Raw genomic sequence first — 24337 nt, 5'->3', positions numbered from 1 at the left:
AGTATCATCAGCTCTGACAGTTGTTGGTTATCTTTATGATTCTCCAGATTTATCACATCTGTTGGGGGTTACACTGATGCTTTTCACCTTTCTGCATTTTTTTATGCCTTCACTCTAAGGCCCTAGTTCAACACCTACTAAAATAGGGATTTTTTTGCCATTGATTGGAAGAGGAAATAACTTTAAATTTGTTAAGAAGCCACTGTAATAATGCTGGAGATTCAAGAGCACATTGGGAGCTGGCAGAAGGGGCAAAGGCAGTCACAGCCAGGGTCTTGTCCAAAGTTTTGGTCTCCACACCAGTTTCAGTTTCATTAGGAGCTTATTGGGGCATCAGCAGAAATCAGACTCACAGAATCCTGGAATGGTTTGGGTGGGAAGGGACCCTAAAGTTTGTCTTGTTCCTCCCCCTGCCATGGGCAGGGACACCTCCCACCATCCCAGCTGCTCCAGCCCCAATGTCCAGCCTGGCCTTGGGCACTGCCAGGGATCCAGGGGCAGCCACAGCAAATCTGGGCACCTGTGCCAGGGCCTGCCCTCCCTCCCAGGGCAGGTCTCAGTGCTGGTTCCCTCTTTGCTGCACCTCCTGTGTGACTCTCACAGGCTTTGCTTCACAGCTGAGGGGCTCACTCTGTCAGATAATTAATTTAGAGCTCAGTGTTTTCAAGAGCAAACCCATTCAAGTTTATTTCATAACTGGCATAGCCTTCGTGCAAGTGATAATTGTTTATATTCCCTTCAACTGAGCCTCCTGCTGTTCCTTTTCATTCGAAATAATTACCAAAGTTTAGACTTCCAGACAATTGTATTAAGGGGAATCATACAGTGCTGCTTGAACAAGGCTTTGAAGGCTGAGGACAGCTTTCATAGCTCTTTTACATGGTTGTTTTACATATCTTGAGAGAGAGAGGCATAACCAGAATTTATAGAGCTCTCCATATTTTTTATGACTCATGAGCATCGACTGTAAGAGGCAGAGCTGTGCTCTCTGCACAAGCTGTGTCATCAGCTGGGAATGCAGCTTGGCACAGGCAGAGGAACAGCACTAATCCTCCACAACCTTCCCTGGGAGATCCTCTCCTTGAGCCTTTAATTAATTACCTGGAAGTCATTAATTTAATAGCCTGGTAAACAATCTGATATTTCTTTTGCTTTTCCTCATACCCATACTCCTGCCTTGTAGGGCCACTCTGAGCAGTAATTAGTGCAACTGTGCTCTATTAGCCAATAACTCTTCTGTGTTTGTTTAATTTGGAAGCAGCATAAGTTTTGCATGGACACAATCAGGGAAGGGAGCGTGGCACCTCCTCTGGCAGTCAGGGAATTTCTGTGTCCCAGGGAGCCAAAGCAGCTCAAAGCTCCCCTCATCCAAGAGGAGGAAAACATGTTCCCTCCCTCCCATCCAACCTCCTTTAACCAACTGATCCATCTGATAATTTAATTCACGACATTTTTCAGAAATGTTGGTAGGTGTGTCCTGCTTCCAGGGACTTGCTGGAGCTCACACAGCAGCTCCAGGGCTGAGAAATTCCTGGAGCTGGGAGCACCAATAAAAACTTGGTGTTGGTGATTGAGAGAGGAAAATTCTTTTCTCTGTCTGCACTGAATCAGTGCCCTGGTTCCAGCTAGATACACGAGGATTCATTTCCTGCCTGAGTGGCTTGGGCACACTGGGAAGTGTTAAACAACTGGGACTCATCCAGAAAAGTGTCCATTTCATTTCTGGTCTAAGTGATGCAGCCTGCTAAGCTCTGTGCTTGTGCTCAGGTGTTATTGGAAGTGCTGGCTGTTTGAATGGACAGAAAATGGAGTTTATGTGAACAATCCTGCTCTCTGTGGGGTGAGATTCCACAGGGTGAGATTCCTGTTGGTGGGCTGGAGGAATTCTGTCATACTTGGCTAGGGCAGATCACCAGTGATATCATGGTGGGGAGCTCTGCCTCCCAGTACCAGCCCAGGCCAGGGGCTCTGCAGGGTTGGTTGGGACCCACCAGCTATGAGGTAGTGTCTCAGATCCTTCAAAAGCTGATGGGGCTGAAGCAATCCACTTTCACTTGAGTTTTCAGGCTGCCACTTTAAAAAAAAAAAAAAAAAACCAACAAAAAACCCAGTCCCATAAACAAACAGATTGTGCTTTCTGCAATAAAATGGGGGAAAAGATATTTTGATTTTAATGACGTGGTTCAAGTTAGCGACCCTTTAATGTGGGATTAAAATCTAAACCCAAGTTCCTGCCTTGTGCTGGGTTTGTAAAGTGCTTGTACTGAGGCATTTTCATATTGAATTAATTTAGCTTATACTTGGCTATTTCACGTCTCTTGCAGCAGATCTTGGAGTGTAAGGTATGAATTTCAGTGTTGGATTAAAAGAATGCTTTGCTTTCCAGCTCTGAGCATGTGATCATCTTTTCTTACAGGCAGGAGGAGAATCTCTCTTGTTCCTAATTCCTGATGTGAGTGCCTGGGGTCAGACTGAGCCCTGGACTAGAGCAGGCTCTCTCCCACCAAATCCCCTGGCACCTGGAACGTGCAGCTCCTGCAGGGAGTCCTTTGTGGGCTTGTAAAAGCAGCAAAATCTGGGGCCTTTCTAAGGACTGAAATCCTCTGAGCAGGAGAAACCATGAGCTGCTGACATATTTTGTGATGAAGACCCTTATTTCAGAAAGCCACAGTAAATTGAGTTGTTCTCAGTGTGTGTTTTAGGGGTGAAGAGGTAAATTGAGCTGGTCAATCCACTGAGTCCTACAGCTAACAAGCCCAGGGCCTTTGTTGTTGAATTATAATTCTATTTCAATATGATTTACTCAAGCCCCAGCTGATTTGCCTCTTCCATAAGAATATTTCTCATTTTTCAGAATTGTAATGAGGAGTCATCGAGGTTATATGCAGTTTAAAGCCTGATAAAAAAATAATTAGGATTGATAATAAAGCTTTTTAAAATGCAGCAGGAATATCTTGATAATAAAAGGCTTTCAAGGTGTTGGTATTTGTCTAGAAATAAAATGACTGCCAGAAAAACCTCTGCCATCTGCTTTCAAAAAGCTTGTGTAGATGAGGTATAAATTATCTGTATCATTTTGATATTGCAGCAGAAAGTTTGTGTTCAATTTTCCTCTCGTGGAAATTGCATGTCCCACTTGTGTGGTGTCTTTCCTAAAGGACACAGTTCTAAAGCAAAATGGAGCTTTTGGAGCTGAATATTGCAATTTCCAGCCTTGCAGAGATGGAGATGGAGAGGCTGGGGGTGAAATCCCTGTGAGATGCATTTCAATTCAATATTGTGTGTGTGGTGGGGCTGCTGGCAGAGCCTGCTGGGCTCTCCTGGACTTGATCAAGGATGTGCTGGGGCTGTTCCTGCCCAGTGTCCCCATAACTGCAGGTGACAATGGTGTGGGGCTGTTCCTGCCCAGTGTCCCACAGCTCTGCAGGTGACAATGGTGTGGGGCTGTTCCTGCCCAGTGTCCCCATAACTGCAGGTGACAATGGTGTGGGGCTGTTCCTGCCCAGTGTCCCCATAACTGTGCAGGTGACAATGGTGTGGGGCTGTTCCTGCCCAGTGTCCCACAGCTCTGCAGGTGACAATGGTGTGGGGCTGTTCCTGCCCAGTGTCCCCATAACTGCAGGTGACAATGGTGTGGGGCTGTTCCTGCCCAGTGTCCCAGAGCTCTGCAGGTGACAATGGTGTGGGGCTGTTCCTGCCCAGTGTCCCATAACTGTTGGTGACAATGGTGTGGGGCTGTTCCTGCCCAGTGTCCCCATAACTGTGCAGGTGACAATGGTGTGGGGCTGTTCCTGCCCAGTGTCCCACAGCTCTGCAGGTGACAATGGTGTGGGGCTGTTCCTGCCCAGTGTCCCATCACTGCAGGTGACAATGGTGTGGGGCTGTTCCTGCCCAGTGTCCCATAACTGCAGGTGACAATGGTGTGGGGCTGTTCCTGCCCAGTGTCCCCATAACTGTGCAGGTGACAATGGTGTGGGGCTGTTCCTGCCCAGTGTCCCATAACTGCAGGTGACAATGGTGTGGGGCTGTTCCTGCCCAGTGTCCCACAGCTCTGCAGGTGTCCCTGAGGTGTGTTTGCTGTCACTGTCCCTGCAGTTAACCACACTGGCTCTGTCCCTGGGGCCAGGGGGGCTCCTGTCCCTCCCATTCCACACCAGGATGTGTCAAGCCCCGTTCAGATCCGTCCCTGCCCTTTGATGCTCTGCCCAGGTTCCCAGATGTGAATCTCTTGTTTCCTCTCAGCTGCAGTCACGCTCAGGAAATGGGGAGCTCCTTAGTCCTGCCCTCATCCCTCTGCCCTTGCTGTGTCTCCTGCCTTAGGATCAGCTTTATTTGGCTCCTGCTCTGTGCCTTTGTTCCCCCTTCCTCCTCTGGCCTCTCCTGCACCAGGGTGGTTCCTTGGCAGGGCTCATCTCCTTGTTTGTTCCTTCTCTCTCCACTGACCACATCCTTTGAGGAGCATTCCCTGCATTAAAATGGTGTTTTTGGGGTGAACCTGCCAAGCCCTTCCCAGCCAGCCATCGCTGGCTGCAGTGATTCCAGGAATCACAGAATGCTTTGTTGGAAGGGATGTTAAAGCTCATCCCATCCCACCCCCTGCCATGGCCAGGGACACCTTCCTCTATCCCAGATTGCTCCAACCTGGCCTTGAGCTCCTCTAGGAATGGGGAGCCACAGCTCTGCCTCCAGCACTTTGCATTCTGCATTAAAACTAAACCTATAAATCATTTTAATATCTAGAACAATTTTATTACCTGAGACCACCTCAACGAGCACAGGAATAAAGACTTTTAGCCAAAGCTGCTGCCTGGGGATGGGAGGGTCAGATCTTCTCTGAGATGCCCAATTTTTGTTGATTTATTTTTTTGGTGAATGTTATTTTCTAGCATGCTTCATCCTTGGGAGTGCTGGGCATGGATGCCATCCCACTCTGGTGTCTTCCATTATTTACTGGGTGAACCCAGTCCCTCCCTGTGCCTGGAAGTTTCCCTGAGAGGTACAGCCTGTCCTGGACAGAAATGCTGCTGGCCAGGGGCAGGGAGACAGAATCTCTGAGATGTGAGAGCTGGGACAGCCAAGAGCCTCCTGCCCCAAAAAGGGCCCTGGCCCTGGCAGGGGCTGAACCTGCCTCACAAAGGAGTTCTGGACATGGCTCTGCTGCAGGAAAAGTCAGCAAGAGGCAGCTCCAAGCCTATTCCTGCATTGCCCACTCCCTCCAGGAGAAAGAGTGGGATCCCTAAATCCAGTGTATCCAACAGAAACTGCCTCTCTCCTGGTTTAACAGACAGAAACGTTGTTGAAACCAGATTTTTTTGGCATTTACTGGCATTACTAAGAAAGAGTTGGCCAGGAAAGCTGGCAGAAGGAGATGAGTTGGAGAAGCTTTAAAGATTTTTTTTTTCCCCCTATAAAATGAATATCCAGAAGCTGTGTAAATGTAATTTTTTCAGTTTGAAAAGTGTACAGAAAGACAACATATACACATTTCTGACTGAAATACCATCTAAGCTGGCTCTGCCCTCCAAATTCTTTTCCTTCAATTAAAAATATGAGAAAAAAATAATAAGAAATGACAAAACAAAACAACACCTCAGGAAATCCCTAGAATGTTTATTCAGGAACAGAGCAGCCTGTTACAATCATTAGCTTGCAAAGGTATTTCTGTTTTAGTCAGAGGGCAAAGTGAATTTTAACCTTTTATTGCCAAGAGATGCCATGTTTTTTCGTGGAGGAGCTACTGAGGTGTGGAAATCCCTGTGAATGAGTGAGTGGCATCTGTAAAAACCCCAAGCAAAGCCCCAAAGCACACCCTGCAGAGAGAAACTAAAATCAATTTCAATGCCCACAGTTCAACATAAAGCACTACATTTCATGCTTTATTGAGTTTCTATTTATTACTTAATTTCTGCTTGTAAAAGGCTTCAATTGAAACAAAAAAGATATTTCGAAATATTTGACTCCATTTTTCCTTATGAGTTCAGTGTGGAATTGCCAGCTGCTATGGGGTTTTGATTATAAAGGGAAAAAAGGATGGATTGGTTTAAAATGTGATCTGTGGGAGTCCTCCAGAGCAGGATCTTTCCCAGGAACCCCAGAGGAGGGAGAAAAAAAGGAAAATGCTGCTCCAGGGATACCCAGAGCCAGGAGCCTGGGAACACTGCTCTTCACAGATTTAGGAGATGGATGGAAACTGTTGGGATTTTTAAGATGGAAACCTGAATTATTTGCTTTGTGCAGTCAAACATCTCCCCTTTTATTGCCCTGTCCCTTCCCATCTATAAAATGGGAATAAAGTTTAACCCAGGCAATAGGGCATCAATTTGGTTTTTGTAATGACCTTTTCAGACTAAAAGTGGTATTTGTGTTCCTGCTCTGGCTGTGCAACCTTTAGGAGGCAGGAATTTGCTCTTCTGGGGGAAAGAGGGATGTCTTGCACGTGTGGAAAAACCCCATATGTGTTGTTTGAGCAAGGGAACAGATATTTTCAAGATTTTAGGTCTCAAGGAATGAAAGAGGAGGAGGGGTTGCAAAGCTGAGCATGAGGATTGTCACTGCTGCAAACTTGGAGGCAATTTGAAAACATCTTGTAAATACTGTGAGGAGCATGAACTGAGATTTTTACAGGGTATGATGAGCCTATAACTCAGACCAAGTTTAGACAATCATCTTTCTTTAATGGAGATCAACAGGAAAACACCTGAATTTAAGAATATTTTGATTATTTTGGTCCATTACTTATCTCTCTTTTATATGTACATTTTTACTTCTTTCAACCATGCAATTTAACCACCAAGCACCAATTTATTTTTAAAATTGCATTTATCAATACTATCCCACTTCTGTGCATCTTCTATTAACTAATTTAAAAAGAAATCTTGACATGTAGAATCAAAATCAGCTCTAATTTCAGAGCCTTCACAGAATTAGCATTTAGCAGTTTCCCTAAATCTGTGTGAGATGAGGACAACAACAGCTGGATTTGAGTAATTTCTTTTGTAGGAAGAACCACACTGCTGAATTTTCCTGCATTTGTATCAATGCAGTGGGTATATCTATACATATATCAATATAGTGCATATATATCTATATATATATTGGGATCTCTATCTATACCTTTACAGCTGCTCTGTTCCCAACCTTATCTCAGGATTCAGCTCTCAAACCAGGTTTTGAATTTGGTTTTTTTTTTTTGCAAACTATGTGAGGAAAAAGCAACTGTATAAGGCTACAGCCAGATCTGGCATTGAAATCAAATCATAAAATCAGGAGTGGAGAGGGAGGATGCACAGCATGGAGTGAAACTCTTATCAGTGCTCTGCTTTTCTAGGACAGGTTATTAGGGAGGAATTTCATTTAGGAGCAGAGGGTTTATCAGTGTGTCCTTGTGATGGACTCTCCAATGCCATCAACTTCATATATGGAGATACATGGAGTGATTCTAATTTTAGGGTGAGGCATTGGAGGGAGGAAGGGGGAAATGTAATGTGAAAGAAATAAAGGCTATTCCAAGTGTGGATATTATCTGTGCCATCACTGCACAGCTTCAAATTGCAGCAGGATCAGCTCCTGCAGATATTTTGGCTGATGTGGATGAAATCAGTGTCTTGTGGAGCTCCCCATTATTGTGTACAATATTTCCTATAATTCAGTTACTTTGAGGCAGGTAAAAAAGAGAGACTTTGATATTTCTGTGCAAGAAAAAAAAAAAAAAGCATTTGAAAATTCTTCACAGCCTTATTTACTAAACAATTTAGACAAAGAGTCCAGCCTCTGTTTGAAGGTTTCAAAGGCAATGTTGGCTTGTTTTTCCAGCAAAATCTTTATCTTTCTCAGTGAAAGAAAAATCGATGCAACCCTGGTAACACAAAGCTCTGTCTTACCAAGGTATATTCCTTAAGCTCAGTTTGAATTCTGACACTGGCCATCACACTCAAGCCAAATTATTTGGTAATACCAAGATGTTCTTGGTTTTTTCTCAGCAGCCATCGTGACATTTTTATGATTTTGTGTTGTTAGGATGCTGCTGGGAACCAGGGAAAAAGCAGCCTTGGGTCTGTCAGGCTGCTCAAGGACAAGAAATTATAACAATGATTAAACACCTGCAGAGATGTGAGAGATGTGATGTTTGGCACAAAGCATGATTTCAAAGAGGTGTTGCCTTCTTGAACTAATGAGTCTTTTCCATTTTGTTTTGCACTAACTACCCTATATAAGTGTAGAGTTCCTTTAAATAAAGCCTTGTCTCTCTTTTGCTTCTCCATTACACAAAGAACTATGTTGCATTATCCATTTCACCACTCTCCTATAGCTCAAATGCAAGTTTTTCATTCTGTATTTTTATATTATATACAGATATTTCCTTTCCAGAGCAATGGGAGTTTCAAAAGTTCCTCATGATGCACAGAAAAGTTGTTTTCATGCTCTGTCCCTTTGGTGTGCTGGCTGGCACCTGAGCGAGTGAGAAATTTATTCAGCATAAAATAAAGTCGTAGCCATTTATTGCTGTCTTTGCCTATCCCACAAAACCATTCCTCTGCATCCCTTGGAATGCACAAATTTGCTCCTTCAATTTTAGGGAGCTGGTTTATTGATGCAATGTCACCGTCACAGCCTTGCTGCAGGAGAGGAAATAACTTGCATTTAGCCTCAGGGAAAGTTTCTGTGTTCAAGGTGTTCTTATCTGTGAGTTTTGATTTGCAAACTACAATTTGATGGAGTTGTTTGGGGGGGTGCAGCTGCTGTGACTCCTTTATCAAATGCATCATGAAATTTGGGGTTATTTTAAAACATCCTCGATGTGAAAACAAGTGTTTGTTGTGTGATGGGAACACTGCAGCATCTCTCAGCTCAGGAATCCCCTGGGATGAGTGACACAGGGCATCTCTGCCCTTCCTAATTCTTTCCCTAAGTGTAACCAATTTATTCAATCCTCAGATGTTATTTTCTTGAGGAGTTGTCCGAGTTCCTCTCTGAAATCCTTCTGGTGATCAAGGCTGCTCATCAAGCTGGGACATGGCCCTAAAAGCTCCTTCCCTCATCCCCTCAGGAAATCAGCACAGTGGGGGGACCCCTGCAGAGCCCTGCTCTATTTATATGCTGATGAGCCTGGAGGAGAATTTCCAGAAATGCAGGATGTACTTTCAGACCTTCCAGAAGGCTCTGCTGGCTTCAAAGCCCTGCTCTGAGCACAAATGCTCGCTGGCACTTTGGGGTGCAGCAGTGGCACCCCTGGCTGGGAACCTGCTTACAGGGACACTCCTGAACCTTTCTCTTTCTATTCTGCTGAAATGTATGGCTTGGCAGTGCAAAAACCACCAGTCTGGTGCAACATGTCAACAATATGTTACTTATAACAGCAAAGTTTTACACACTCGTGTAGTTGAATGTTATTTAAATATGTAAGAAGTGCAGCATTAAGGTTTTTGTTTTTGTTTTTGTTTTTGTTTTTGTTTTTTTTTTTTTTTAAGGAGTGGTAATTCAGTTCAGTGAAAAGTTGGACTTCTTGCTGTCTGGAAAAACAAAAAGAAGTGTTGAATGGCTCAGGAGCAACAGTGAGGTGTAACTTGTTCATTCCTTGGTGCAGTCCCCATCCCTGGAGGGATTTAAAAGTGTGATTGTGCCACCTGGGGACAAGTGTGGCCTTGGAGGTGCTGGATTCAGGGCTGGACTCCATGACCTGAGAAGTCTTTTCCACTCTAAAGGATTCCATGATCCTAAGGGTTTTTTCCAACCTAACCATTCCAAGGTTCAGTGATAAATAACAGTGAGGGCTGGAGGATCAGGATCCCCCAGGAGACTCAGCCCCAGGGACTGGGGATGCCCAACAGCTCCTCCTTGAATAATTACTGAGAAGGAAAAGAGTCATTAAATAAATGAGAGAGGGAAGTCACACGGGAAGGAGAGCCAGGAATGGCTGGAGGAGCCAGGACTGGGATGGCAGCGGGGAGAGGAGGAGGCTGAGAGGGGCCAGATGGGTCCTGCAGGGTGGAAATGGCTGCAGGATCAGAAATAAAATGAAATAAGAAGCAATAATTAGTCTGTGTGTCACTGTTAGATGTGCTCCTGTCCAGCAGGGACAAGAAGAATGGCCTTACAAGGCAGTGAGGGAGAGCTCAGTAATAAAGATCAGGAGAAAAGGATGTATTTACATGCACATCATGAGGGAGGGAGGCTTAAAGGTCTCTGGGTGCACTGGAGTCTCAGAAAAGCCAGAGAAGGAGCTGCTAATGAGAGTGCTGAGCCTGACATGGGGCAGGAACCTCTGAGGTGCCATAAGTCACATTTTCTATGATTGGGTGCAAAGTGGAGACTGTTCTTTCTGCTTCATGAAAACCTCCTCTGTGAACTTTGCCATCTCTGTGTTACAAGGGATGAGATTGGGAGTTTTCTGGATTTTAAAATATCTGAAACTTCATGGGGAACACTTTTCTGCTGAGGGTGAAAAATGAGTGCCCCACTGCTTTTCCTTCTCCTGTAGTTATTGGCTTTGTACAACTTAGAACCAGACTAAATAATCCCTAGGCAACTAAAACATGAACTCCTTTCTCAGCTGGGTGAAGAGAAGGAGAATTCTTTAGCAGAAGTTCATTCTTTTGTTCTATTAAATTTTGGTTTTATTTCAAAGATGTACACTGAAGCTGGAGAGGTAGATCAGCATGCCATGGAGGTTGGGATATTTAATACTTGAAGAGGTTTGGTTTAGGGTGGCAGCTGTGGCTCTGGAAGGTCTTGTGAAATTTTGTGTCTGCTGCAGTTCCCTCCTACCTGTGCCAAGTCATTGGCTTCTGGTTTTGGGGATGGAAGCAAAAGTAAATAATGGAGTGGAAAGAGGGGAAGCACTGTAAGTACAGGGCTGAAGGGTGTGTTGGGGCTGCCCAGGAGGGTGGGTTAAGAATCCTCTCTCAGGGTGGGATGCTCTGGCAGCCCAGGATTGGCACAGAAGGTTCTTGGGAGGAGATCTGATCCCATAAAGAACAAGTGAAATAGTTTTTAGCTTATAGCTCTACTTGCTGCTCCTCTCAGCTGCAGGGCCACTGCTGCTTTGTCCCATTGTCCCCAGCTCCTGACAATCCATCCTCCCTCAGTCCCCGTGGGCACTGGGCTCCAGCTCTGCTGAGCTGCAGGGCTCTGCTCCTGCTCCTTCTTTTTGTGATGCTCTGCTCCACGGGGCTGAGGCTGGGAAATGGAGATGTTTCCTGAGCCTTCTGCAGGGTTTTCCCCTTTCCCACCCTGTGCAGACAGTTCAGAGCAGACTCAGGAATATTTTCTGTTCATTTGCACTCTGAAGGTGAGAGCAGACTTTGCTTTATGCTTTTATCACATGTTGCAAATGCCTTTGAGATGTTTCTTTTTTGTTATCTCAAAATTCTGTGCTCTATTGATTTTTGGGTTTTCTCTAAGGGGCTGAAAATTCCAGCAGTAACCCTGAAACCAACTGAAATAATTGATTATCTGTTTTTACCTCCTCTTCAGTTATTTACCTCGTGCCCTTCGATGGAGAAAGTCTGTCCTATTTCTCCATGATTTACTGTAAAGCAGATCTTTGCTGAGCTTTAATATCAATTTATATAACCTTGATCCAGGGGTTATTTTTTGAGAGCCACAGGTTTATCTAATATGTCATGGAAGAAGTTGTTCTAGAAATATTTTTTTATAGCTTACTCTTATTGAACAGATGGGTAATGTGGAAAGAAACATATTTTCTATAAGCTCAGAATGCAATTGAAAATACTTAAATTATCTCCAAGAGTAATTAGATGCCTAATGGACTCTATAACCAATTTAGATATCTTAAAATGCATTTTATCACAAATAGATATTTTTTTAAACAAGGTTGTTTCTTTTCTTGTGTGGATATTCATGGTAACAGCATTTTTATCTGTGTTTTGTCTTTGCCTTTGTGGCAAGAAATATCCTGGCCATTAATACTTTAAACCTGGGGGTATCAGTCAGAACACCACATGTGTTTTTGTTCTAGGATGAGCTTTCTGAGATAAATTTACTGTGCTTTCCACACTCCTTTGTGCCATTTTTTTCCTCCAAGAATGTCACTGTATAAGTGGGGTATCTCTGGGCAAAGTCTCTTTCTAATTAAGCAGAAAAATGTGAGATGCTGCCCCCAGGTTTCAGGATAATTTACTTTACTAGGAAATCTTTGGATCCCTCTTTCTCTTAGGGCACATTCCAGGATATAAAAATGATTCATGTGTCTTGGAAGTGCAGCTTTGGGAAGTTTGTCAAGTTATCTTGAGTAGCCCAAGAGTGGGGTGAAATCGCCCTTCCCATTAGTTTAAAAAATATTAATATTTTATCTGCCCTTGTATAAATCATTCATCATCTTCAGAAGATCATCAGGGACAAATTGTGGTTTGAAAGGGTGGAAATCAGACCCTGACTCCTCACTGCTGCCCTGCATTCCAGTGTTGGGGATGCAGGAGGGAACAGGAATCCAGAAGCAAATCGGCGACTGCAATAACAAATTAGAGCAGGAGATTTAATCAGAGCCACATAATTGGGGAAGATGTTCAGGGAGAAGGAGGGCTGAGCTCAGAGATCTTGGCACAGGCCTGGTGCAGTGGGGGGGGAGAGAGGGAGGCTCTGAAAGTGAAGAACAGCATATAAATTAAGCCAAATAAATTAAGTGATTCAAGCATTAATCTAGCCAACCCTCCGAGTTCATTCAGAGAGGCAAAACATCTATCATTGCTTCTCTGGAGATTGGAGCATTGTTGAGAACTCAGTTTAGCCAGGACATGTAGACCAACCCTTGCATTTGAAAAAAAAAATTCTTAATTTTCTCATTGTCTGAAAGTGATTGTATCTTTTTGCCTTTCAGTAAGTTTCACTTAGTTGCAATTACTTTGGTTCCAAGTCTTGAAATCGAATGAATTAATGAAAATGGAAAATCAGAACTCTTTCCTAATTAAGAACTGAGCTTTTCAAGGAAAATGAAAGGATTTAATTTAGAGGGAGATGTTTGGAGAGCATGAAATGTGGCTTGAAGGAGATACATGTGCATTCAATAGAACTCACTGAGCCCAGCCAGACTCGTATTGACGGGAAACAAAAAGCATCTGCAATCCTCTTTCAGTGATGGAATAATTTATGGGCTTTCTTGAAGAGCTCTGGGTTGACTTTCAGTTCAGGGAAATGGGTGGCCACCTCTGTTTGTGTCTCAGTGGACACAATTCCTACTGAATTTCTCATTATTTCTCTCTGTGGCAGTTTGCTGAGCCTTCAGGATGGGATTTTGGCTTTGATTTTCCATGGCTGTGTAACTTTTCCTGATGGATGGGGGGAAACTCTTGTCCTGGCACTGCTGCAGGTGACACTGAGGGGTGTAAGGAGTGGCTCAGATGATGACTCTGACAGTTCAGAAAGGATTTTATTTTGCATTACCCCTGAAACCCCATTCTGTGTCACAATCCCTGTGTGACACCTGGGGCTCATCTGCTTGTGCCCTCCCCAGGCAGCTCCCACTGGGAGGAACATGAGCAGATAGGACCTGGAGGACGGGACATTTCTTATCCTTGGAAATTCAGCAGTAATTATCATCTTAATTCTCCTCCCCCACAGTGCACAGCACATCCTGGGCTTCCCACAGGTGATGGCTGCAATAATTCCATGTGTGGAAGGAGAGATTTTCCAAGCAGGGTCAGGCTGGCTGCTCAGCTCCAGCTCTGTTATAAATCTGTGGATGTGTGGGTGGGAAAATGCAGAGCTATTAGCTGGGAATACCCTCAGGAAGCATGGTGGGACAAAGGAGAAAGGTGCAGAAATTATAATTACACTGGGTAATGAGCTGATGAAGCCTTTGACATGGTCTGTGCTTGACCTTGGCTTTTTGAGCACACGGGGAGAATGTGATGTTTTAATCAAACTTCTGCTAAGGGGAGATCACAGCCCCCAGAGTCCTGACAAAGAGGAGGAATTTCACTTTTCCAGATAGGAACAACCCAAAGGAGATCCACTAAACTTGCACTGCACAGGCCTCAAAGAAGCCCAGGCAGGTTTCAAATTGGCAAATAGCAACAGCTGCTCAGTGCCATTGTAATTACCCAAATTGCAAAGGAGCGTCTGCAGCGAGCTCTGCTCCATAACTAAGGCAGCCCAGCCCCAGTGCAATTGCTTCCTGCCTGCCAGCACTATTAAGTTGTGTTTTGTGACAATTTTCTCCAGCCCAGGCATGTTTGTTTTCTTTGCACAGCCTTGCACCAAGCATTGTTTAAGCAGCACATAATGGATTCCAACCAAGAGGTGCTTTCTGCTCCCATCTGTTTGATAGCACAGCGAGCAGTTGTGATTCATACGTGCAGTGTAAATACTGGGTAATGACTGTGCCTTCACTTGGAGCCAATTCCAGGTTGTTTCATCCCTGGGCCAGCTTCTGAGGCAGGGAAAAAATGTCTGAACCCAGGCTTGAAATTTGAAACTGTTAAATGTTTCTCTAACAGAGCGACCCATCTTGGTGCAGGGGTGACAGTAAAAGCTGCCAGGAGCAGGAGCTGCCACGAGCCTCTCAAATCTCTACGTGGTGTCCAGTTGGCTTTTCTGAATATCAGGCCACCCAGACACTGCCCCAAAAACTTACAGGGTATTTCCACTTTAAGCTTTTGGGGCAACATCCCTGGCAGTGTCCAAGGCCAGCCTGGGACAGTGGAAGGTGTCCCTGCCATGGCAGGGGTGGCACTGGATGAGCTTTAAGGTCCTTTTCCACCCAACCCAAGCTGTGAATACAATAAGGAAAGCAAATATAAGGGGAGATTCATTATTTAGCTGATTTTTAAACCAGACTCTTCAACAGGTTTTCTGTTTTGCTTTTTTTTCCTTTTTTTTTTTCCTGCTATTAAAAAGATTTTTATATTTCCAGATCTTTCAAAAACTCTAATCTGTATTGGTGCAATCAATCAACCTCCTGGCCACCCCCTCAGGGTGTCAGAGGACAGGCAGGTCCAGCCTTTCTGGCCAGTTTAGGGAATGGGATGGGATAGCAAACACACCCTTCCATCAGGCTGGGATTCAACAGCTCTGCTGCTCTTGAGCTGCTTCCAAGCTGAGATCCTGCTGCTGGTCCTGCTGGGCTGGCTGGGAAGTCCTGCACTCCACATCAGTACCTGGATGAGCAAATTTGGGGATCTTGGGCAGATTTGTGGAAGCAGCCCTTGACAGAGCTGGTGTGTTTGGGACACACTCACATACAAATGAGGGCTGGCTAAAAGCACACATATTTCATTATTATTTTTATTGCTTGTTCTTACTACAAAATCGAGCTCACACTTTGGTGCAGTCATTTCCACTCAGCCAAAACCATATGCTGTTGCATTTTCCTTTCTTCCCTGTTTTTTCTGTGGCCTGTGAATCCAAGAGCAGACTCCTCACAGGTCACCAGGCACTCAGGGAAGGGCAATAAATGCACACCAGGGGCTGCTTTGGGCTGCTTTGCACCCACCCTGCTCAAAGAGTCAGCAAAGGCTCCTGTGCCTCCCCAGCTGCTCTGTGTTCCAGCTCTCATCCCTGTCCCAACCCACATCCTGAGCTGGAGCATCCCAGAGCTCTCTCCCCATCAGCCCTTTCAAAGTGTTGGCAGCACCAGCTCCCCTTTTCATAATTCACCCTGTTTGTTCTCTCAGAACTTGTTTTTGAAAATCTTTCAAAGATTTTTTTTTTTTTTTTTTTTTTTTTTTTTTTGCAAGGTTTGTCCTGAAAAGGGAATATTGATTTTGACCTGTTTTTAACTGATATAGTTCAGAGGATAATTGGAGAGCTGCTGTAAAAACCAAGGCTGCCCTATTTGCACTGCTTAAATTCAATTAAAAAGAAAGAATTTATTTTACTTTGTTTCTTGAAGTATAAAGCTTATTTTTTTCTGCTAATCCCTTTTTAGCTGGTTAAAGGCACCTAAATATATTCCAGTGTAACCTTAGTGCTTGATAATGAAAATATGGTGTAAAGGTTGAATTCAGGTTTTATGCCTGACTTTTTATTGATACTGAATTAGTTCACTACATAACTGAGCCTGACAAGGTGCAGATTTCTTTAAAACATCAAACCAGTTATTTTGGATCTGCTCCTGAAGTATTTGCTGCTCGGTGTTGTGACATTTTGAACATGTTTTAGCCTGGTTATCCTTTGATTTTTGAAAAAATGTAGATCAGGAATAGCTCACAGAAAGGATGTAGCTAAGTTGTAAGCATGTTTTCCCTTTCATTAGCTTTGTATTCCTGCATGGAAAGCAGGAAATGGGGAGCTGGAGCTGTGTAATTTTACTGATTTTGGTCTGGCACAATGAACTTCTTGGTTTCCTCTTTCTTGAGCGTTGTTTGCTTGGATTTTTAACTCTGGATGGGGATCCTGGGCACCAATAGTGAGCAGGGAATTTAAACAGAGATACAGAGATTCCCAGGACCTTCAGCAGATGCTGCCAAAATCCTGATGGGCACAGGCTGGCACTGGCACTGCTGCAGAGAAATACTGAGATTTTTCAATTTAATTCAAAGTGGTTCAAGCTTATGAAGAGAAGTTTCCTAAATTCTAGCCATTCCCAAGTGCTCCTATTTTATCTGCATCCCATGAGCTCCACGGTGGGGTTTTCTGTCAGCTGGTGGAAAGTTCTCCTGCTCATTGAACTGGGTGATCTTTAAAGGTTCCTTCCAACTGAAACCATTCCATGATTCCTGCAAGGAAGCCAGGGAAGGAGCAGAAATTTGGTTTAGGACCTTATCTGCTGTGGGTTCTGCCACATCATGTGGGGCAGATGGTTTAAAAAATATATAAATTATATATATATATCAAAATATTCCATAGTTTTATAATATGGCAGTGTGGGGAGCAGGAAAAGGAGAGGGTGGAAAAGCCTGACTATCCAAGCAGCAGCTGCAATTTGCTATAGGAGTTAAGAAAAAGAGGACAAAAATTAAAAAAAAAAAAAAAAGCAAACAAATTTAGCTATTGTGTCTTCCAGATAGAGAAATCTTGCATCTCTCTGCAATCAGCAAGAAAGCAAAAATCTGATCATTTTGCTTTCAAATAATCACTTTTTAAATAAACTTGGGGACAAACTTGGAAGTTCTTTGATTTCCTGCATTATTGAACTGGCTCAGCCAATTTGTTAAGGGCTTGGGAGTATTTGCTAAGCCATGAAAGAAAATAAAAAAACAATTGCAAAAGGCCCTGTTCTCTTAGTTGGTGCTCATTATAAGCAGCCACAGGGATGCATCCTTCTCATCTGAGAGCAGGCAAAGCACAGCTGAATTTGCTGCCCCCAGGAACCTGCAAAGCCATAAGAATTAAATGTTGATGCTTTTCATGGCCTGCATATGAAATATCACTTGGTCTTGGAGGTGTTTGCAGAAAACACTGCACTTTGTGTTCACTTCTAAACTGAAGCCAAAAGAAAACCAGGAATTATTTATAGATTTAAAAGCACTGCACACAATATACAGAGTTTGTTGGAGGTTGAAATTATCTGAAATGTATATATTTTGTAGGCAGCTTGCATTTGTTGGATTGAGTTCCAGTTTCCATGGTAAGATTCCCTGAGTGATTTTATTTCTTATAGATTTCCCAGCTTCTCCCTTTTGGTGTTTTATAGATAGTAGAGGAATAATATCAGCCCAAAGATCTGATACTGTAAATACACCTTTTAGCACTAATGCAAAATGTCAGGGTGTGATAAATGAGGGAAATAAAAGGTATTTTCATACAGATAGCAAAAAATGGCATGGAATATTTCCCTGCTGGAAATAATGGGCTTTTCCCCCAGTTATGCAGTTTCTAATTCCTGGTGTTAACTCTTCTGATACAAGAAAAAACAAATGCATGTGTGTGGAATGTGACTGCCTGATAAATCCCAAAGGTCCTTAATTTCCAGAGCCATGCTTAGGAGATAAGAAACTCACAACCCTTATTTTTTATACTGGAATTTCTGGTTTTAAGAGCATAGAGGAGAAGGTAAATAGGATCATGGAATCACAGGAAGGTTTGGGTTGGAAGGGACCTTAAAAGTCATTGGGTACAACCCCCTGCCATGGCAGGGACACCTTCACTGTCCCAGTGCTCCAGCCCCAATGTCCAGCCTGGCCTTGGGCACTGCCAGGGATCCAGGGGATCCACAGCAAATCTGGGAATTCCATCCCAGCCCATCCCAGGGAACAATTCCTGCCCAAATCCCACCCATCCCTGCTCTGTGGCAGTGGCAGCCATTCCCTGTGTCCTGTCCCTCCATCCCTTGTCCCCAGTCCCTCTCCAGCTCTCCTGGAGCCCCTTCAGGCTCTGAGCTCTCCCTGGATCCTTCTCCTCTCCAGTGAGCACCCCCAGCTCTCCAGCCTGTCCCAGAGCAGAGGGACTCCATCTCCCCCATCACTTTTGTGGCCTCTCTGGACTTTCTCCAACATCTCCACGTCCATATCCTGCCCCAGAGCTGCTCCAGGCCTTGCTCTGGCAGCAAACATCAGTGTCTTTAGCACAGTTCAAAACTGTGGATGAAAAAATGCTCCCAAACGACCCCTTGGTAGAATCCTTTGTGTATCAAATCCCTGAATCTTGATGTTGATTCTTTGTCTTCAAACTGAAGCCCAGGCAGCTAATTATGAAATGTGACACTCTGTCTTTTTTATTTAGCTCCCTGTGGAATGGCAGGAGCCACGTTGCAAACAACTAATTACAAGCCATAATTCAGCTCATAATTATAATTTTATTTCTTTCTCTCTTACAAGCTTTTACCCATTTCAGCCCTGCATGGGCCCAGGTCACCTTGGGCAGAGGCAGGGCTGGCTTTAGCCAAGTTAATCCCAGCTCTGGAGGGCCTGGAAACCACTTTGCTGGATTAAACAGACCTGCCTATTTCAGTCTGGTCCTGTCAGGATATCATTGAAAACTTTGAAACCAGAGAAGCAAAATGAGCCCTTTTGGTTCTATTTCTTGTCCTCAAACAGTGGATTTAGACACTGGGTACAGATGAACATGCATTTGTGTTTCCAAATGTATTAATGCTGCTGCTGTGAGTTCATTTTCACTCTCCTCCTTATCTGTAGATATTTCCCTTTATTTCTATGATGTAATTGCTAGAATTTATTTAAAGTTGTATGTGCTGACCTCACTCATGTATCTCAATCCAATCAAATCCTTTATAGAGAGGGAGCTGCAAAGACAGATCTGTTGGGATTCTCCATTCCATCAGTTTTCTGCTCTTCAATCATAAGAAATTATTTGGAATCTTCTCTCCCAATCCCAGCAGTGGGATCACAGCCCAATGCAAAGGGGGATCCAGCAATAATTAAGATTTTGCTCAGTGACTCCTTTGCATTCAAATTTCAGAATGGTGAAATTTGTTCACCAAGGTAAATAAATCTCTGAATGTATCTTCTCCACAAGAATTTCAGGTATAAAAATGGATTATTTTGAGGCTAGGTATCATTATTATTAGACAGCATTCCCAACACCATCCCCACATTCACAGGGAAGACCTTAATCCCTAAACCATCCTTCCTTTTCTCTTTCTCAATGAAGATAAATGTGATTTAAAAAGGAAAAATCAAGGTAGTACATAAAAAATATGTACTAGTTATAGCAGTTTTACAGCAGAACTCTTCTGACTCAGAAATTGGCTGCTGTTCCTTCATCTTCTAGTTAATCAATTACTGATTTATTAATTTTTTAATCTGCTTTATCAGTCAGAATTGCTTGACTTTGACTTAATGTTTCACTGATTTCCTTCAGAATATTGAGTTTTGCTAACATCAATTCAAACCAAAACCTCTCAGCTCCCAAAAAGGAAGAAGCACATTAAGGGGGAAAATGCTTTTCCTGGTTTTTGATACAATTTGATGCAGATTTTGGATGTAAATCCTCTAAATAAGAAGGGAAAGTTATGGAGATTCCTACTTCAACCATCCTGAAGTTTGGCCTCTTAGGATATCAGGGAAAAGCTTGTGTGCACTGATGAGATCTTCTCTTATGCCACACACACAAAAAAAAAAAAAAAAAAAAAAAAAGGAAAATGGCAAACTGCAGTTTTAGGAGAGAAGTAGAAAACTTGAGTTTGTGGAGAAAAGAAAGAACCATAAAAAAATCTTCATTATGTTTTAAATAATGCCATTCTCATCAGGTCTGCTTTGCTTCCACAGTCAATGATTTTAAAGGGATCAATGTGGGAATAAGTTGTGGCCTAGAAATTATTTTAGTGGTTCATAAGGAAAACTTACAACAAGTGGCTCTTTCTCAAATGTTCTGAGCAGGAGGCTCTGTACCCCCCACAAGGTGCTTTTTTGATTATTCTCAGTGGAAAATATAAAGCAGTGCTCTAATATCTGTATTTAGAGTCATTCTCATTTCACCCTGTGAATCAGTTTTGAAAATATTGATTGTAAGGGGAGGGTATCACAGTGTTTAATGGGATTTAAAATGAACTTTTAAGGGTTTGTGGCAGAAATGTGCAAAAACTTTAGGGAATACTTCACAGCCACTGCAAGAAAAAGAAACAAAAAGCCCTAACAAACAAAAAATCTGAATTCATTTTACAGGAGTATGGATTTTAAAAAGAGGAGGAAAAACCAAAATTCGAACCTCAAATGCCCTTTTTGAAAGAGACTAATTTTCCTTCACCATTAGAAATTTATAATTTCAAGTGTTTCTGTTTGTAGTCCCCCTAACACCTGTGCAGTGGGTAATTTTTGCTGTGTTTGTGCTTATGAGTTCCAGTCAGACTAAGAAGAAATATAGTCTCATCTTCTCACCGATGGGAAAGAAGGAAATGAGACATTTGTTTGAGAGAAAAATCGATGGTGAAGCAAGATTCTGAACCTGGGTCTTGTGCACAGCAATGCAGCATCCATAACTGGGGCCATTTCTGTGCTCCATGAGAAGTTGTTTCAGCTTTAGGAATTCTCTGAGAGATGATTTTCTCTTGTAACAGCCTGTTCTATTCTGCAGCTGCTTTTTTAACTTTGCAACTTTACCAACATCCATTGACTGTCAAATAAGTGCCACTGTGAACTCATGAATAAACATAGTTGTCATTTCCATATTAAGAGGGCCTTCAGCTCAAAAGAATCCATTTGTGCCACTGCAATATCTTAATTATTTACTGTGTTATATTGTAATTAATTGTGGTTTTCTCTCTCAAAACTCCATATTCTGTAGATCTCCCGGGTTTTGGAAGCAATGCACTAATATTAAAGTCATAATCAACACTGCTTCTAAATATTCATGCCAATAAATGACTCCCATGTGTTTGCTGAGTGCCAAGGATAGTCTGAAGCATTTATTTAGCATTCTGGTGGGATCTGGTTTCTGCAGAGTTCACAGAGATGCAGAATTTCAATGCTGCTGCTGAGAGAGCACGTTTGGATTTGCACGAGCAGGACACTGTGGATGGTTCTCACTCCAGCCTGGCTCAATAAAGCCCTGAGAGCACTGGGGAGTTCTCAGCTCTTTGTCATTTGAACAATTCTGTTTGGTCTATGACAGCTTCCCAATAATTTCGCTTTTTAATAAACATCTCTAATTTTTCAAACTATTTGAAAATCTCTGCATTCCAAGGGTGGGGATGCTCTGTCTGTCACGGAGGCTCCACCGGGATTGCTGCAGCAATCCCAAATTCAGACACATTTCTCAATAAATCAATTAGACACTAGAACCCTAAAGTGATTCTTGCTGCAATTGGCTGACACAAATCTCCAGAAAAGCCCCTTGAGTGTTACTGGGAACAGCTGATTTATTGAGCTACTGTTGGAATTTCAAACAAGGAAATGCTGTCGCGCAGCCCAGTGAGTTTGTTTAATGAAATGTAAGTTAAATGTAAACAGTTTTTAAATATATGTGAGCTGAGTCTTTTGGATCAAGAACAGCACATTGCAAACTCTGTTTTCTCCTTGGAAGTGCAGTTTCCAGAGCCTGTGTAGGTGCATTGCCCATTCCTGCAAGGTTTTGGCCCTCCAGTGCTCCAGGTCCTCTCTCACAGCATGGCCAAAAATTATTTGGTTTACCTGTGGATGCTGGAGATGAAAAGGAGCTTGGTTTTTATAATCAGGGGAAAGGCAGTATGAAGATTGCACACAGTCATGATGGTGCTTGCAAATTAAATCCAGATGTCCTGATCCATGCTGGAGTGCAGCTGGGATTTCTGTGGGCTCTGTTCTCATGTCTTGTTTAGAAAGTTCTCTTAAATACTTGTATGTGCATAAATACTTTATCTATTGTTGTCACAGTGATACTTGATAGTACTGCTGACCATGTTTTTATTGATATTTCACATTTTTTTGCACTTAAGAATCCTTCTGCATCCTTTTCAACTCAGGATATTCTATGACCTTAATTGCTGCAACACCACTTCTAAGATGAAACTTAATTGTGCCTTGAAAAGCTTGAAATATATCTTAAAAATCTGAAATACATCTTGGATGTTAGGAAGGATGATGGTGGGCAGGTCCTGGCACAGGGTGCCCAGAGAAGCTGTGGCTGCCCCTGGATCCCTGGAAGTGTCCAAAGCCAGACTGGACAGGACTGGGAGCAGCTGGGACAGTGGAAGTGTCTCTGCCCATGGGACCTAAATGGTTCCTAAAACCCCTTCCAAGCCAAACCTTCCTTTGATTCCATGATGTGTCCTTTTCCCTGGCAGAGCTGGGTGCAGGATGATCTGCTCTGGGTTTGGACTCAACCAACTCTGCTTTCCTTTTTCAGAACCACCCAGCCCTGCTGCAGTTTGTAATTCAAGCTGAAAATAAACATCTGGTCATCGATCTGGAGAGGAATGAGTGAGTACCCTGCTGCATGGTCACTTTGTACTCTTGGAGGAGGGTTATAATTTTAAAATTGATGGTTTAAAATTAACCTGGGGCCAGTTTTGCTACAGATCCCCTATAAAGAGTCCCCTAACAAGAGAGTTTTGTTCCAGTTTGGATTATGGGTATTTGTGCATTGCTGATAGAGCAAGAATCTTTATGGTTGTATTTATGTGGGGCTGAAAATGGACATGTTGCCTCTCAGGGTTTTCCTGTGTATTTCTTTTGGATTTGTCCTCCTTTCCTGTGGTAAGGCCTTTTATTTATAGCAATCTGGAATACCCTACAATCTCTGGAATTTTTGGGGGAGGACTCATCCCTCCTAATGCTGTCTGCACCCACAATCTGCTCCATGCAGTGTCCATCAGGAGTGATGAGTCAAGAATTCAGGATTAACCCCTGCTGGAATGGTAAATGGAGCTCTCAGGGTTTGCTGGTGAGGGGCTGATGCTTGTGCTGTTCATGCAGCCCAGGACCAGTGCTGGGCTTGAGCCTGTGTTTGTGTGCATCTTTTTCCATGTGCTCTTGGCCAATCCTGCTCGTGTCCGTGAGATTTCAGAGCAGGATCAGGGACTGCTGTAGATGTGTTCCCATGGGCAGAGTTGTTAAAGGAATACAGAACCATACAGGAATGAAATCACTGCTCTGGAAGTCCATGACAAATGGAAAAACTCATCAAAGTCTTTGTCTACCCCACAAGTTTCCGTTGCCCTCTAAGAGAATCTCGAGGATGTATGGTGGGAATCCAGATCAGGACAACTTGCTGTTTGTCAAAGGCAAACCAAAGATCACTCTCAGCCCAGGGAAAACTTTTTATAACAGTTCCCAAGGATCTGGGAGCTCTGTAGGTTCCCCTGCTGGGGAATCAAAGCCAGAGGCATTTTTTTCAGTGTAATAGTGTGGATGTGAGCGATGCAGTTTGATGTGTTAGGAGGAAGGAATGTGAAATGCCTGTGAAAGCAAATGTCCAGGGGAGGCTGGGGACACCCTGCCTCAGGCTGGGGATGGACATCAATGGAAAACCATGGGGCACCTCTTTAGCCCTCTGGGGTAAAACAATGCAGGATGTTTTTTTATTCCCAGTCATTTGGATGAACCCTAAAGTTACCCAGCTGTGATGAATTCCAGTTCACTTCATTTTTCAACATCAAGCCCAAATATTGAGCTTCCTTTATATTATTTTTAATGCCCCTCAGCTGTTGAAAACCTTGAAGGGTGTGTGGATCCCCCATGAACAGGTTGCTGTGTTCCAGTAACTAGAGGAGAATTTAATTCCTTTAGTAAACAGGGATTTCACTTTATATTCTCTTAATCTTTGTGGAAGGGTGTGCCTTCCTGCAGGAATGGGAAGTATGCAGCAATTGAGGAAACTATTTACATTCCATGTCAGCGATTAAAAGAACATAAAAACATAAAAACCCATAAAACTGCTAATACAGGCTTTGCTGAACATACCAAACTCTCTTGCACCTGTAATAAAGTCAGATTTAGAAGATTTTAAGATGCAATCTCCACCTCTTTTAGAAGCTGGACAGGAAAGTGCAATAAATTACCTCTAC

The 24337-nt window shown here is 43.2% G+C and overlaps 1 protein-coding gene across 1 annotated transcript in view; it reads left to right on the top strand.

Annotated features, from left to right (window-relative positions):
* Window positions 1-24337, top strand: part of ADAM12 (ADAM metallopeptidase domain 12) — a 168248-nt gene that overhangs the window by 21117 nt on the left and 122794 nt on the right. The window contains exon 3 of the mRNA XM_056495215.1: window positions 22678-22751. Within this exon, the coding sequence (XP_056351190.1) occupies window positions 22678-22751 (74 nt within the window). The remainder of the gene's footprint in view (window positions 1-22677; window positions 22752-24337) is intronic.

This window comes from Oenanthe melanoleuca, chromosome 6 (genome assembly GCF_029582105.1).
Source record: "Oenanthe melanoleuca isolate GR-GAL-2019-014 chromosome 6, OMel1.0, whole genome shotgun sequence".
In the NCBI taxonomy this organism is placed as follows: domain Eukaryota; kingdom Metazoa; phylum Chordata; class Aves; order Passeriformes; family Muscicapidae; genus Oenanthe; species Oenanthe melanoleuca.
Note: the sequence above shows the minus strand (reverse complement) of the source record. Positions and strands in the feature narration are given on the sequence as shown.